The 17,906-nt window shown below is 32.1% G+C and overlaps 1 protein-coding gene across 1 annotated transcript in view; it reads left to right on the forward strand.

The window, feature by feature from the left end:
- sina (E3 ubiquitin-protein ligase sina) overlaps positions 1 to 17,906 on the forward strand; it is a 69,594-nt gene that overhangs the window by 10,333 nt on the left and 41,355 nt on the right. The window contains exons 2-3 of the mRNA XM_035364601.2: positions 1,148 to 1,307; positions 1,622 to 1,825. Coding sequence (XP_035220492.1) covers positions 1,202 to 1,307; positions 1,622 to 1,825 — 310 coding nt within the window. The 5' untranslated portion in view covers positions 1,148 to 1,201. The remainder of the gene's footprint in view (positions 1 to 1,147; positions 1,308 to 1,621; positions 1,826 to 17,906) is intronic.

The following is a 17,906-nucleotide window of genomic DNA, read 5'->3' on the forward strand; positions in this document are numbered from 1 at the left end:
GTTAGTTTGATTCTTTAGACGGTAGAATGGCCGAGTGTAGTAAGATTAACTTGGAGTTTCTGTACGATTTGGAGCGAAAGGGGAAAAGAGCTTTAATTGACTGGTGTGTAAATGAAGGTTTACTTAGTAGCCGTTATAAGTGTCCTGTATGTAGGAAGGATATGCATCTAGTCGAACGTAAAAACTGTTTAGATGGATTTGAATGGGTTTGTAGGAAGAAAGGTTCAGATGGTCACTATGTGAAGCATTCGATCAGAAAGAGTACCTGGTTTGAAAAAGTCATTTGAGTATGATTGATATTTTGATTTTTACGTGGATCTGGGTGTACGAAGCGAATTCGAAAATCAGGGTAAGGGAATATTTGCTTTTGGTAGTGCTTAAATGTATAACATGTTTTTCCTTTTTTATGTTATTTTATTGTTTGGTTTAAAATGTATTTTATTGATATTATGTATTTTTGTTTGCCTATATTGTAGAATTTGGTGCTCCTTTGACATCTGTAAGTGAAAATAGGTCGATGTGTACATGGATAAAGTCAAAGGAGTGCACAATGCCATTTTTGTGCAATTCGAGGATTTTTTTTTAAGTGAAAATAAGTTGATGTGTACATGGATACTGAGTTTGTGCAATTGTTTGTCTTGTTATTTTGGTTTTGTGTAGCGGTGATTTTTGGGGCAAAAATCGCCGCTTCACAAGCCAAAATAACGAGTCAAAGAATTGCACAAAATCGGTATCTATGTACCGCCAAAAATCACCAAGTTTCGCCAAGGGGTACCCTAAACTATACTTTTACCAATCAATGGACTATATATAATGTAGTTTTTCATAAAATTTCTTCTAAATCTCTGTATAATCTCTTTTATCTTGGAATATCTATGTATAAATTATATATATATTTAAGAATTATATATATATGTGTGTGTTTATTTGTGTTTCACGTCTAATGTAAATTATTGAGAAGTATAAGTTTTAGAGGAATACTTAATAATTGCTTTATCATATTAGAGCCTTATTGAACCAGATAAATCATGTATGTATTATTATTGGTTAACTACATAACAGAAAAATTTTACTTTTTGAAATTTTTTGCTGTTTTTCATTCTGTTTGTAACATAATCTTTTTTAACTTTTTAAAATTTCCCTGAAGGTGCATGGTTGTTAAACTAGCTGACTGTATATTTGTTGAACTTCATTTCTCCGAATGGAAAAAAAGCATACTCCAAAACCTAGGAGTCATCTAACTGCAGCTTGTCAAACTGGCCCTAATCATGTATCATCAACATCTATTGATACAAAATATAATATAGGTAATATTTTGATTTTAGCTTTTCATATAAGAGAAAAAATGTACATATTTTTACTTTTTAAAAATATTGTATTCTTGTTAATCTGCAGTTGTAGACTGTTTGTTTATTGTGATAATAAATTATGTAGTTCAAGTTTTCATTCCTTTCCTTTTTTTGTAAGTTAAATGTTATTATTTTTTATTAGGTAATGATATTTGAAGTGTATTATAATAATCTGTTGACTTTTAAATGTTTTTCTAATGGCATGTATATGCATTTTTCACTTCATATGAAAAGTCATTCTGCTAATAAAAATTCATTGTTTATTATGATAGCTGGAGCTCACAATGCAGTTTCAAACCATGCTGGCATATCCAGTACATCTAATCCTACTACTGCAGACTTAGCAAGTCTCTTTGAGTGCCCAGTGTGCTTTGATTATGTTTTACCACCTATATTACAATGTCAGAACGGACATCTAGTGTGTGCCTCATGCCGTCTTAAGCTAACTTGCTGCCCTAGTTGTCGAGGTCCTATAGGTATGTAATATTAGTGACTTTTGTAAGCGGAAAATTGCATTAATTTTCTCTTTTACTGTGTTTCTGGAAATATTTTTCGTGTTGTATAAAGGAAGTTGTGTAATTTTCTATAAAACTCTCTCATTTATATATATATATATATATATTTGTTTATATAATAGTCTATTAATCCTTTTTTTTTAATCAAATTTTTTAATAGTTGGTTGTTGCCCTGTATTCTTGTTGGATATAAATGTATTTATTTGGTATTTTAATACAGGGGTCATGCTAAAGTGATGTAAAAGTCAGTTTAACTTCCTTTATATTCTGATTGGCAATCTAAATATATAGATTTATATTTAGATTGCCTTAACCAATGTTTCCTAACCTGTTGCAATACGAAAATAGACTCATCTAAAGTTTAAGGGGACAAGGGATGTTCAAATTTCCAAATTTTCTTAAACAAGTCTAAAATTTTCTAAATTTTATTTTATATTCCCTAAATGTGTATGTAAAAAAAAAAAAAAAAAAAAAAAAAAAAAAAAAAAAAATTAATTGCGGTGCATTTAAAATCTTTTATAAAGACTTTTTGCTGTAGACAGGGAAATTTAAATGCCTTTAAAGGGCATTTAAATAGCTGACACATTACACTTTCCAGACGCAGGTCACCCAACTAATCCAATTTATTTTTTACTGTAGGAACGGCAACAGGTATATTCTTCTTCCTTTGAGTGGTAACAGCAGATGTTTTCAGCTTTGTTTATATTTAGTGGTGCGATGAAGTTTTTAATTGATCTTATATTTATTTCTTTCAGCCATTACTGTAATGAGTAGTGCAAGCAAGAAATAAGTTGTCAGTATTCAGAGGAATATTTAAAATTTGGTTTCATAAAAGACGCCTTTTTGTCTTTTATGTGAACAACGCTTGACCAATAGATCAATGAAATGAGATCATCTTGAGGCACATCTGAAGGCAAAATATAATGCTCATATTAATTCAGATTTGTATTATTTTCAAACTTTAAAGAAAAATTTTGAAAAAGGAATAAGATTAAAGTCTGTATTTACTGCTCATAATGTAACTGTTAATCATACTCTTGAGGCTAGTTATCAAATTTAATTACTCATTGGTAAATCTGGAAGCAGTCATACTTATAGGGAAGAATTTATTCAACCATCAATATCAGCATTTCTTAAAACAGTTCTAGAAAAAGACGACAAAGATATTAAAGCTATGCCACTAAGCAGCAATACTATTAGCAGAACAGATAAAATGAGTGAGGATATTGAATCAACTTAATTAAATCAACCAAATGGATGAATCAACTTTGAGAGACAGCAAGGCTGTACTTATATAACTTACGTAAGATACATTAATAAAGGTGATTTTATTAAGATACAATAATAACATGCCAAACAAGTGTTATATTTTCAAATTTGAAAATATGCTGATTTTTGTTGTTTTTGTTTGTTGTTTGAATAAAGGTGATTTTGCTGAAGAAATATTGTTCTGTAAATCAGTAGAAAGCAGCACTACCTCCAAAGATATTTATAGAAAGCTAAACTTGTTACTTAGATGTGAAAAATATACCAATGAAAAATATCACATCTTGTGCTTCTAATATGATGAGAAAGAAAAAGGGTTGCTTAAATTTGATGAAAGATAAGAATCCAAATTGCTTCTTATGCATTGTGTTATTCATAGAGAAAATAGCTAGAAATATTTTTTCTTTTCTAAATGAAGTGCTAAATTCAGTTATAAAGTATATGAGTGCTATTAAAGGTAATGCCAAATGTCACGTCAAGTTATTTGGCAAAGAACAAAATGAAGACCATATGAAACCTATACTTCACACTGAAGGAAGATGGCTCTTGAAAGGGAACTGCTTGAGAAGATTTATGGAACTGTTTAATAGTCTTAGTTATTTTTTAAGCAACAAACATGAAGTGAAAAATTTAACGGGTATGGTAAGGCATTCGTGAGTTATTTAGCTAATATCTTTGAAAAATATTAAGTAAACAATTTCAAGGAGCAAATAAATTTGTTGTTGATGGAAAAGCAAAGATGTTTGGTTTCATTTCCTTTGTTGAATTATGTCAGGTAAATATTTACAACAAAAATTTTGTTGTAAATATATGCCAAAAAGTTTCATTGACTCCAAAAATGTGAAGTCATTGATACTGCTGTACATGTTATTGTTAATTATCTGAAAATTTTATCAGCTGATTTAAAAGAAAATCTTATTTGAAACAAATTTCCCAACTTGTATGATGCAGCCAATGTTAGTGGATTTGACTGATATTTCAAATATGCAGTATCAAGTAGAACTCGCAGAAATGTAAAATGATCAGTCAATTAATACTTTATTTAATATGAAATGAGGGATGGCATTGTTTTGTGAGGAAACCCAAATCAGATATCTAAATGCAACCAAATGTGCAGCAGAACTATTGATATCGTTTCCATCTTCATATATAGCTGAAGGTAGATTTAGTGTCATAAATGATTTACTGCTTTAATTTTTTTTTTTTTTTTTTTTTTTTTTTTTTTTTTTTTTTGCTGGATATAATAAAACAGGGAGACTTGAGACTGAAGTTAAGTAAATTGGAACCTGATATAAAATCTCTTTGCAGCAAGGATCTCACTAAGTTTAAATGATAAATAATTACAAATACTTAAAATGATATAGAAAAAACTTTCAGTAAAATTATTTTGTACTTTAATTTCAGTTCTCTATTTTATGTTTTTAAAGTTTCTTTACTGTGTTTGCTCACAAAATTTCCTGGTGATTTCTTCCTAAAACCTATCATTCAAGTTTCTTTCGCGAACATTTCAATTCTTGAATGTTAAAATTTATGTATATATTAGAGGGAGCATAAGAATTTTTAGAGAGGTTAGGTGAGGCATAGCACAAAGAAGGTTGGCAAACACTGGTCTAAATTCTGCATATTATTAGTGATTATTTTTCTGTATCAACACGCAGTAAAGAATTTTCTTCATTTCAAGTAAATAATGGATATGAAATACAACACGAGTGTAATTTTATAACCTAGAGATAAAGAATCAACTCAAAAAATGACATTACCTCTCATTAGTTTTTATGTTTTTATTTAACGGTTGATGGTGTCAACTCGTGTTTTTTGTTTGAGAGCCAGCAATTAGCATAAAAGGTAATAGTGACTAATTTGAGATGAAGAGCTCTTTTTTTTAAATATTATTATTATATTAGGACAGTACTATAAGTAGCAAACAGTACATTTATTCACTTCAAAAGTTTCTAGAAGCCTTTAAAAAAAAGAGGCCAACCAGGAATCTGAACTTGTCTTCATCACAATGATAATGTAGTTCCTTATGCATCTTTTGTAACAACTCACAGTAGGCAAACTGGATTGGACGGTTGCCTCTTATCTATATCTTATAGGCCTGACTTTGCCCTTCTGTATTTTTTAGCCTGAGAAAGCAGAAGTGCAAAGTCTGTGGGGCGGTGATTTGATGATTTAAACTTAGCGGCTGTGAAGAAGTAAGTAAAACTGTACACTAGTGAATTTTTGGATTTAAGATCTGGATTCAATTCTGGTACAAAAGCATTGCTTGTAAGAGATTTTGTTGAATAATCTTTCACGTAAAACATTTTCCCAGCATGAATGCTGAATGAATCTAGGTTGGGCTAAATTGATCCAAGCAATAGTAAGGAAGCATTGAAAAGTAGGTGGACAGTAAGAGCATGCTTGGAAATTAGTTTTATAAACATTTTTTAATTAAATATTTATTTCATTATACAATTATTAGATGTGCATTTTTATAAGAATTTTACTAAATTATGCTGGTTTAGCCGTTCATAAAAATTGGTCCAGGTTGCCTGCAGTATGAATTTTCTATTCCATATATTCAAAGCTTACAAACTATTACTAATACATACTGAAGGGCCATTACTTTATGACCACTGTGTTAATAATATGCAGCACCACCTTTAGCCCTCAAACTGCCAGCACCCAGTGTGGCATTGACTCCATAAGTTGCTGATAGGTAGTCTGAGGTATCTGTTACCAAGTGCTCACCAACTGGTCCTGCAATTGCCGCACATTGCGAGGGGGTAGCGCGGCAGCTTGAATTTGGTTTTCTAGGTGTATTGGATTAATGTCAGGTGAAGTTGGAGGCAAGACATGATACTGGAAGTTCCAATTCACAGTGATCTGTTTTGCCCCCCCCCCTTTTTTTTTAAACTGCAGAAAATTGGCTTGTAAACGCCATCCACTGCCGGAAATACTGTTGCCATCAATGGGTGAACGTGGTCTGCAACGATGTTCACGTAGTACACAGATGTCAGGGATTGTTCTTTGGGGATTATGGGTCCTAATGTAGTATATGAAAACATTGCCTACACCATAATAACCCCAACACTGGCTTGTGTCTGTCTAACTATACATCTGGGAGCCAGGGTTTCATTTGCTGTCGACAACACACAGCTGACCAACAACTTGTTGTTTCACCAACCATACAGCACTTTTGATAAGTATTCACAACACGTGAACAGCCCACTAAATGCGCTGATACTGATGCTCCCAGTCTCTAAGCCATAACGATTTGACCTTTATCGAAGTCTGATAAATCAGCTGCTTTTCCCATTATGTTGCTAATCGCCCTATGTTTGGAACACAGTTGTTTTGTTCCTGCGCAAGCCCACCATTATAGATAGATCATAATGTAATGGCTTTTTGGTGTATACTAAAACCATACCCACAAATATGTATTTATTGTACTATTCAGTACACCAAAGTAGCATTTTCTATCAATATATGCTGTGGCAAATAGCTTACGTATTTTGTAAGCTCATTATTACAGATGTTTTAAGAAATCTGTACCATACGATTTCTATATTATAGAAATAGTTTTAATTAATAATTAGTTGCAGTGCGCATGCATACAAATATTTGTGTTTTCAGTCATTACCTGTGGATTACATATATAATTTTTGAAAGTGTGGGAGGAGGTGTTGAACTAACTTGAAGAGGACAGCAAGTTGGAAGAGGTTAGAAAATAATGTTGTAGAGAAAGAATTATTTTATTAGTACATGGAGTTTGGATGATATAAGCGGACGAGCCAAAACATTATGACCATCACTGCATTTTTCAATTAACTTGCCTGGAATGACATGGAGGGCATGTGATGTGATGGGGATGGTAATTAACTGCTGCTGGAGAAGGTAAAGAATCATCCTTGCCTTTACTTCTGCGAGTGGTGAGAAAGGCAGTGATCTAAGTCAATTTGATGGAGAGCAGATTGTAATGGCCTGAAGACTCGGAATAAATATTTCTGAAACTGCACGATTGGTACGTTGTTTATGATCTGCCATTGTTAGCATTTATATAAAGTGGATAAGTGATAGTGAAACCAGCAGTAGACACCAAGGTGTTGGATGTGCATGTGTCACAAAGAAAAAGGACTTTGGAGACTGTTTCACTTGGTATAGTAAAATCGGTGCCTGATGGAGGCTCAGCTGACAGTCCAATACAGTGCAGGTTCATGTGCAAGTGTTTTAGAACACACAGTTCAGCAGACATTGTTGGATATGGGACTCCACAGTAGGTGTCCCACTTGTGTGCCTCAGTTGATCAAGTGTCATTGTCTACAGCAGGCCTGTATTATCCTGTTAAAAGGAAACGTATTATTGGTGTTATTTTTTGTAAACTACTACAATTTTTGGTCTTTTCTGATTATTCGCATCCCCTCCTAAAATGTTACCAACTATTGGCGACTAATTTTTTTCCAGGATGCGAAAGACTATATAATTATATAAACACCACCAGTTGACAAAATTAAAAATCTAGAGACATGCATAATAAAAAAATTACTACTTTTTTTGGGGGGGGGGAGGGTGCTATTCTCCCTAACAGTGATCTGTTTTGCCTTTTTTTTAACTGCCTAATTGGCTTACTTGGCACCGCATACATTGTTGTTCTCCCATTGTATGCAGCCATATGTTTTTGCTTTAAAACTATAATAATTCCTCAAATTTGGCAAAGCACACAAATTTTGATTCATAAAATTCAATCGTTTAAGAAGTAGAAATTCACAAAGATTTTGGTGTTTTCCATTATTGGGCAAAATATCATATTTCTGAGGAAATGCATTGCTTACTTTCTCATCAGCCGGCTAAGTCCATAGTGCTGTTACTCTTTCTCACAAGGATGGGGGAGGGAAGAAGAGACTCAAATGCAAGAAAAAGAAACACTAATCAGAAAAATTACTGTTGAATTTGAAGGCAGAAAACAGCTTTTGTCTGCAAACTTGAATTGCCTCATAAAACAGTTTAAAAACCATCATGCCTGTTTTGCATTGCCTAGTGAATATTTTTCAAGGGAATGCACTTACAAATAATCAGAAAGAACCCAATTTTTTCAAGAAAAAAAAATAAAAAATTCTCTTTACATATAGTGAGTGATTGGCAGATATAACTGAATATATCTTGGAAATGAAAATCTTTTGTTTTTAAATAGTAAGTCATAATACTCGACTTTCTTAAGCATATCATTTAAGTTTGATGATATTTTGTCTTTATTGTGTATTCATTACACAATATACTAGAAACACACTTTCCAAACAAACTAAAAATCATTACTTTCCCAAGTTTTCCACGTGAAACATTTTGTATATCTAAATAACTTTTGAATCTTTCCAAAAATATATCAAATTGCTTTTCATGTTCATTATATTTTTTGAACTGAATGGGAAGTTCCGAATTATCCATTTGTGGAATAATAACTGAAGTAAGATTTTCTATCAAAGCCTTATTTTGCTTTATAAGCTCAGTTACAAGCTGCTCCATGCTTAATTCTTCTGAAAAAAATATTATAAAAGCATTACCATGAGCTGTCTTTGGGAAATCTCCTAATCCAAAACTGAAACTTCATCAGCAATTTGTGTAGGTTGTTCTTTTTATTACTTTTCTTTCCACAGCTATCGCCGCCAATGTTGTGTTTTTCTTGTGCATTCATTGCACAAGACACTGTATTTAATTTACATGACACTTTATATGCAAAGCACATCACCACTATACATAAAAGCTTACAACTCCATGACCGGCTTTCACAGTCTCATTTTTCGTTCACAGTTGCATCTTGCGCTTAGCAATACTTAGTGAGCTCCAGTTTGGAGTTCAATTACTCGATACACTACAGATGATAACTAACAGAGGGAGTATTGAATTGCATAGCTATCAAATAAAATCAACAGGTTTATATATAAAAAGAACTTCATTCTTGGAACATAATAAATTTACATCCTTTCTGCGTAATCTTCTCCCTTGTAGTCTGTTGTCAAACTTCTAGAATGCATTGATATTATCAGCAGACTCGTATATCATCGTTCAAGTACCTAAATTTGAATGTTTTCTTCTTTTTGGTAAAAATGCTTTATTCTGATTTTTCTCTTGGTTTAAAAAAGAAGTCAAAATTGCATGGAGTTCATGAAATCTGATTAATGTTCTGATATATTCTAATGCTGTAGGAATAAATTCTTTATAGGGGTATCATCTTAAAATGAAGTATTGTAAAGCCAGACAGTGAGTGGAGTTATTGGTAATAGTGCTTCTGCAGAACATAATGATGGTTCAGAAAATTTTTATAGTACTTTGCTTTAGCGGAGTTTTATTGAAAAATTACTCAAGTATCACAGTCTAGGCATCATATACCACTTCAGATTAATTTTGAGGGCTATATTTTCAGAATAGTTTTCCAGTCCCTAGGAGATGACAGGTGTTGTCCATTGTACTATTGTTTCAATGCTAGTTTATATGGAATTTCAACCTTTAAAATTGAAAAACATTGAGAAGAAAGTACTTTTATATAAGAGAAATTTTCTGAGCTTTTAGAGCGCTTGTATCATGATGTCACTGAAAACAGCGTGATGTTGGTAGTGAGTTCATACCAGAAATGTAGCAAAAGGTTAAACTATGGGAAGAAATTTAAGTGAATGACTATAAACTTTTGTTTTGTAAATAAATATTTTGTTAAATATGTAACTCTGCGGTGTTCTTCAGTGAATGAGGTGGGAGTTCAAAAGTATAGCTATTATAGGTAAACATGTTGGCATTATTTTGTGTCTAACTTTTATTCTAAATTCATCACAGCTATCTAAAAATTTTTTCAGTTCAGTTTAAGATTAGTCATTTTGCATATTAATGTTCCATGTTTGCCATGTTGAAGTAGTTGATGCCTGTGCAGATTATTAAGTGGTATTAGCCACATTTATGCAAAGTTTGTACAGTCCTTAAAAATACTTAAAAGTCTTTTACGTTTTTTGGAAACAATTTTTGGTCCTTAAAAGACCTTAATTTCGGCCAAAATCAGCAAAAGGCTCTTAATTTTACTCATTTGTCTGTTCTTTTACAACTGCCATTTTGAGTGTGAATTAACATTTTAGAGGAATATTTTTTTATGATGCATTGACAAATACATATTTGATTGGTTAACATTTGAATTCTTTCTTACCTTAAATGGTGGATATTTGAGTTTTAGGCACGAAGCCCTGCCTCGACTGAAACAGAAATAGTTTGAAATAAATTTTTTTTCGAATAAAGAGTTCATAAAATACTACATAAAAAAAAAATTTCCCATTTTGGGATATGAGTTCTTTTGTTGTATAGTGCATAATTTGGTGAGTCACCAACATTTTGGCTGTTTCAAAGTCACTTTATGTACATAATTTTTTATTTGGAGATTTGCAAATTTTTTATGATTATTTTTACAAACATATAATACATTGATAGCTATCATAAACATAATGATAATAAATTAAAATTATATGTCAGAAATAACATTGAAATAAAACATTTTTACTTTCTCCTGCCCTCTTTTAAAGTGGCACTACTTTCTATTATGGTGACTTAAGAATATTTTGATTCTGAAAAATAAACAAGATAATAAATGATGAAGCATGGTTTCCAAAACGTTTCTGGGGAAAATTCATTTTTATTAATTAATTTCATTTTTCTTTTATATTTTTTGTTTCAGAATATTTAAATGTGCATCAATTTTCTCTTGAAAATTCATTTTACATTTTCTGAAGCTTCGCCTCTAAAATTCTTCTGGCTTTTCGCTTTTACAGAGTTGATTGGAATAATTTTTCTTTCAGACTTTAGACCTTGTATCTTGGAAAGTTTAGGAGGATTTCAAGGCAATATTTGTAGATCTAAAATTTCCAGAAAAATGTGGCAAAATGAAAAGTGTCTTCATGGCATTAACAGGTGCATGTGTTTTGTAGGAAATTTGTAATGAATTTCTTATCCTTTGGAGAATTTTTAGAAGAACAGTGAAAACAAAAATTATTTGAATTTTCTCCTTTTGATCCCAGAAGTCTTTCTACTAATCACAAACATTGAAGTAATCAAAGAAAGGAAAGTAATTGCAAAAATTTCTGAAAAATAACTTTTAGAAAATATTAGTTTAGATGCAGTTTAAGATTACCATTTGTAAGAAAGGCTAATAATTAAAAAAAAAAAAAAAAGTGATAAAATCCAGTGTCATGCAGCTTGTATTTTTATTGCATGTAATTGTTATTGAATGTGATTAAGTTATAAAATTACTGGCAGTATCTTTTGGACACATTTTACCCATGATCAGTGAATTTTTTCCACCTTTAAAAGGTTTCTCCTCCCCTAAAAGTTTATTAAAAGATTCATCGTATGTGGCCGAGTACCTGCTCTAAATTAAAAAAAATTGTCATAAATTTTGCTGCTCAGTGCATCACTAAATTCTAAAAATTTGGCAACACTAGCTCTGGTGCCAGCCTGATCCTATATCTTTACAGATTTATTCTCAATATTCATTTTATTAGAAAAATAAAATTGGAAGTTTCTTCTGTATGTTCCAAGTACAATCAGTTCTTTCAAATAACAGAAATCTTTCATCAAATCTGAAAATTCTAAAATGAAGAGGAAACTCGTTGAAGAAGTTGATTTTATTAAGAGAGAGACAGAATTATTTTTCGAAGATAAATTGTTGAAACATTAACAAATTACGAAATGAAGCAGGAACTAGTAGGAACATAGATTTATTTATTGAAACAAATTAACTTAAAAAAGGTGCTAAAGAGAAAGCACTAATGTAAATTATCTAAAATACATGGAAAATTATCAAATTAAAAAGCTGCATAAATATTGTGTTGTTTCAAAATCGTAAAAAACAACCTTATATTTAGCGTAGGTATAATGAAACACTCAATCGATTTCGAGGGCAGCTAAAGGTCCCTCCTCATCAGGAGAAAGAAATACATAGAAAGAAGAAAATAGGAATCACAGAAACACGTGGTGCTTATCAGCACTGCACGTGGTTATAACTAGATTTTTAATCAGAGTTGCACTGGCCGCCTACTTTTACTGAGCCAGGCTGTCTGATCAAGCGTAAAGAAATATTAGCGAAGTTAAAATGGGGAGCGAGGGGCAAATGCACATTACGCTCAAAATCTGAACTTCAAATAATGGAAAGCAACCACTGAACGGATTTTTATACCCTCTGGTAGTACCAAGTGCGAGGAGGTAACGCCATCTATCGGCAAAAATAATTGAATTAAGACAGTAGAATTTTAAAGGCATTAGGAAGGACTGGATTGGACTTCAAATCATTAACTAAACTTTCTAAATCTTTGTGAATGTGAAAAGCCTCAAGAAAATCCAATTCGCCTATAGAAGAAGCCTTTTGGATGATTTTTGCAGACCCAAAATCAAAATTATGGTTAAAAGTCCAGCTATGATACGCTATTGAAGACTTGTTAATTTCCCCTTTTTTGACATAAGATTCATGTTCCTTGATACGAAACTTTAACGCTCTTTTTGTTTGGCCAATATATCTTAAACCACACTGACATGATATACTATAAATTCCCCAAGAACTCAAGACAGAAACGCAATCTTTTAGAATCGAAGGGTGAATTTTATTAATAGGGGAGAAACTGACTTGAAAATTGAATTTCTGGAGAATCCATGCAATTTTATAGCTAACAGAAGGATAAAATGGAAGCACGACAAGGTCATTGATATTATTTCTAACAGTGGAATGTCTTCTTTGATGGGAATCTGAAAATTTTTTTTGACGGCTTTATCAATAATCACGGGAGAAAATCCACAGTCAATCGCAACTGCTCTCAAATAATTAAGTTCATTGGTAAGCAAAGATTCAGAGGAACAAACTTTTAGTGCGCGGAAAACATAATAGTAAAAAGAAGCCATTTTTTGCTTAACAGGGTGGCATGACTTGGCATGGGGTGGTAAACAAACTGCAAAGGGTTTACGGTACACAGTGGTGCTAAAATCGGTTTCATTGCGGATTATAAGAATATCGAGGAAGGGGAGGGAATTGTTGGATTCAATTTCAAGAGTGAATTGGATGGCTGGATCAATTGAATTCATAATAGATAGAATCTCGGATAAATCCTCTTTATAACCGTCAAAAAGTGCGAAAGTGTCGTCAACATACCGAATCCAAAGACGAAAAGATAATTTATCAAATAATTTCATCTCAAAATAGTGCATATAAATGTCAGCAAGTACCGGACTGAGAGGATTACCCATAGCCAATCCTTCAACTTGACGAAAATATGCATTTTGGAAAACAAAGTGGGTTTGACTTAGAGAAACTTTAGTAAGCGAAACCAACTCCTTAATTTCAGTATGTGTGAAGTGAAATTCCCGAAGCCTAGTTTCAAGACAATTTAGTGCTCCTTCGACCGGAACATTAGTAAACAGTGATTTGACATCAAATGAAACCATAATGGAACGAAGTGGGGAAATATTTTTAAGTTTATCAATGACTTCAACAGAATTTTTTACAGTGTGAATATTGTTATCAAGTAGAGGAGAAAATCTGGAAACTAAATATTTGGCCAAAGGATATGAAGCAGTACCTATGTTGGAAACAATTGGTCGAAAAGGAATACCGGTTTTGTGGACTTTTGGAAGAGCATAAAGTCTAGCGCAATTAGTAATAGGTGGAATAAGTGATTTCTTCAACTGAGTTGGCAGAATGTGGGAAGATTTAATAGCACTCTTTACTTTCATGAGGTCCGAAGTTGAAGGATCTTTAGGGATCGAGCAGTATGGGCCTTCATTTATCAATTTAGAGACTCCAGTAATATATGTGTGTTTGTCCATAACAACGATCTGTCCGCCCTTATCAGCTTTAGAGATAATGATATTAGTATCAGAATGAATTTCACGTAAGATCTCATTTTCCTTTTTGCTAAGATTAGAACCCAAAGATTTATTGTTAAAATTAACGTTATGAGTAATTAGGTGGCGGATTGTATCCTTCTGCGTTTCCGAAATTTTCGAGAATTTAAAGGCTTTCTCTATAGGGGCAATGATTTGAGGAATTGAAGGTTTAGATGTCTTTGAAAAGTTAAAATTATATTTTAATACTTTTAACTGATCCTCCGAAAGATTCCTATTGGAGATATTAACGATGGAGTTAACGTTTACAGTGGGAAGATCAGCTAGATAATTGGGACTATCCGACTGGTGTGCGAGTTTTTGGAATTTAGAAAGGAGCACATTTTTATGCCGTTGACAAATGGTATCGGTCCTAGACCCCATGCCAAGTCATGCCACCCTGTTAAGCAAAAAATGGCTTCTTTTTACTATTATGTTTTCCGCGCGCTAAAAGTTTGTTCCTCTGAATCTTTGCTTACCAATGAACTTAATTATTTGAGAGCAGTTGCGATTGACCGTGGATTTTCTCCCGTGATTATTGATAAAGCCATCAAAAAATTTTCAGATTCCCATCAAAGAAGACATTCCACTGTTAGAAATAATATCAATGACCTTGTCGTGCTTCCATTTTATCCTTCTGTTAGCTATAAAATTGCATGGATTCTCCAGAAATTCAATTTTCAAGTCGGTTTCTCCCCTATTAATAAAATTCACCCTTCGATTCTAAAAGATTGTGTTTCTGTCTTGAATTCTTGGGGAATTTATAGTATATCATGTCAGTGTGGTTTAAGATATATTGGCCAAACAAAAAGAGCGTTGAAGTTTCGTATCAAGGAACATGAATCTTATGTCAAAAAAGGGGAAATTAACAAGTCTTCAATAGCGTATCATAGCTGGACTTTTAACCATAATTTTGATTTTGGGTCTGCAAAAATCATCCAAAAGGCTTCTTCCATAGGCGAATTGGATTTTCTTGAGGCTTTTCACATTCACAAAGATTTAGAAAGTTTAGTTAATGATTTGAAGTCCAATCCAGTCCTTCCTAATGCCTTTAAAATTCTACTGTCTTAATTCAATTATTTTTGCCGATAGATGGCGTTACCTCCTCGCACTTGGTACTACCAGAGGGTATAAAAATCCGTTCAGTGGTTGCTTTCCATTATTTGAAGTTCAGATTTTGAGCGTAATGTGCATTTGCCCCTCGCTCCCTATTTTAACTTCGCTAATATTTCTTTATGCTTGATCAGACAGCCTGGCTCAGTAAAAGTAGGCGGCCAGTGCAACTCTGATTAAAAATCTGGTTATAACCACGTGCAGTGCTGATAAGCACCACGTGTTTCTGTGATTCCTATTTTCTTCTTTCTATGTATTTCTTTCTCCTGATGAGGAGGGACCTTTAGCTGCCCTCGAAATCGATTGAGTGTTTCATTATACCTACGCTAAATATAAGGTTGTTTTTTACGATTTTGATTGTCACATTAGCGTGTTTCTCTTCTAGTCTATTGTGTTGTTTGTTGTTGCTTCAAAGCATGAATGTTTTGTATAATAGTTGAATAATTTTAGAATCAGTATCTTAAATTATAAGTGCTTTAAAATGTTTTTAGTGCTTTTTTAATGAATAATATTTTGGAAATAAAAAAATTGTAATTAAAACCATGTTACTAACCAGTTATGACTAGAGGTATCTAATTAAGTAATTTAATAATGTCTGACTACATGCTCACCCTTAAAGGTTATCTCGACATGTTATGGTGAGGTAATGTCTTTCCATCATCCTTGTGGTGGATATGCCACTGGACATAAAATTTTCATAAACTTCTGAACTGAGTGAGTATGTGACAAATAATCAATATAAAGCTGTTAGTAAAATTTCACGAAATGAGGTATAAAAATGATAATCAATATAAAGCTGTTAGTAAAATTTCACTAAAAAATCTGATGTGTGCACCACATGACTTCCTTTTACAAAATATTAAATTATACCCATTTTTTCTTGCATTTCATTTAAACTTATTTTATTGGATTAAATCTACTTCACCGCTGGTGCATAAAGGATAATAGAATAAATACACTCTTTAAAATTCACTATATTTCTTTACTATAGCGACACTCTGGCTCTAGGTTCACTTAAGAGCGTTACATTTCATTCATTTTTTAACTTGGAATGCACAAAATTTATATCATCTTAAGAATTATCTAATCATTGCCACGTGTTCTATTCAAATACTATAATAAATCTAAAACAATGTATGAAAGAAATTAAGCAAAGAACAACAACAACAACAAAAAAGAAAGTTTTTCACTGATGATTCAGTATTTCACATTCAATTAATTCAGTTCTCACTTCGCGACAAGGCAAAAATACGTTAAAACTCAAGATGTCTGTATTGAAAAGTATGAAGTAAATCATAAACACTTATTTTATCGAATAACTTCCAGAATGGATTAAGCACGATTTAATTCGCAATAATAAAAGAAGGCATTATCTTTGTTATTGTGAAGCTTACTTTCTCTAGTTTGGCAACAAATCTACGATTCTGCTGTTTCAAATGTAAACAAGCATTGTCTGCCATGGAAAAAATTATTAGGCTTAGTGTCACTTAAACAACTTTTAAATTGTTGATAATTCTAAAAATGTTGCATACAGATTTACTAAAGGCATAAAAACCTTAACCGGAAGAAAAGAACAACATAATTCAATCATTTTTAAAGAAAAGATGCACAATTCACAAACATAAAAGAATAAGAAAACTGAGATAACTGAGCTGAGTAACAGAGTGGATATATATATACATATATTTTTATACTTTTGGTGCGACCGATTGCAACCGAAATACAAGGTGCACATCTACATATTATAGCAGTCCGATATACAAAATTTCAATGTTCTGAGGCTACTCGTATTTGAGTTGTGCGAGATACGTATGTATGCACAAACACCACAAAAAATTCTCTTTAGAATTGATATTAGTTTTAAACAAAAATATAAAAATCTGATGTGCCCACCTCATTTCTTCCTTGTACGGAATATTAAATTATACGCATATTTTCTTGCATTTCATTTAAACTTATTGGATTTAATTAAATCTACTTCATCGATAGCGAATAAACCTTTCGCAGACGATTCGGTATTTCTCATTCAATTAATTCAGTTCTCACTTCGCGACAAGGCAAAAATACATAAAAACTAAAAATATATTAAAAATTACGAAGTAAATCTTAAACACTTATTTCCTCGAAAAAATTCCAGAAAGGATTAAGCATGATTTAATTCGCAATAATAAATGAAGGCGTTATCTTTGTTGTTTCGAAGCTTAGTCTCTCTAGACTGGCAACAAATTTACTATTCTGCTGTTTCAAATGTAAACAAGCATGTCCGCCATGTTATTTAAAAATTAGGCTTAACGGCACTTAAACAGCTTTTAAATTGTTGATAATTCTACAAATATTGCTAGCAGATTTCCTAAAGGCATAAAAACCTTAACCATAGGATAAAACCAACATAATTCAATCATTTTTAAAGCAAAAAAAATGCTCAATTTACAAACATATAAGAGTAAAGAAACTGAAATCACTGAGCCGGGTAACAGAGTGGATATATATATAAATATATTTATACAGTAAACTCTTGCTACAACGATACCCGATACAACAATAACTCCCTCTACTACAATAATGTTTTGTGGTCCCGGTGATTTTGCATATAAACTAATGTTAATCTCCCCTCAATATTGCTATATTCTATAGAACAATAAACCTTCTGTAAAACGATTTTTTCAATCTAAATTTCAGTATTATTTTCTCCCTTTATAATAATATTTTGATTTTCAACTGCTTTTTTTTTTTTTTTTTTTTCTTTTTCGTTTTTTGTTATTTGTTCCTATTAAGACTCATTGTG

This window comes from Stegodyphus dumicola, chromosome 8 (assembly GCF_044657685.1).
Source record: "Stegodyphus dumicola isolate Sdum_Otavi_A_Nest chromosome 8, ASM4465768v1".
NCBI lineage: Eukaryota > Metazoa > Arthropoda > Arachnida > Araneae > Eresidae > Stegodyphus > Stegodyphus dumicola.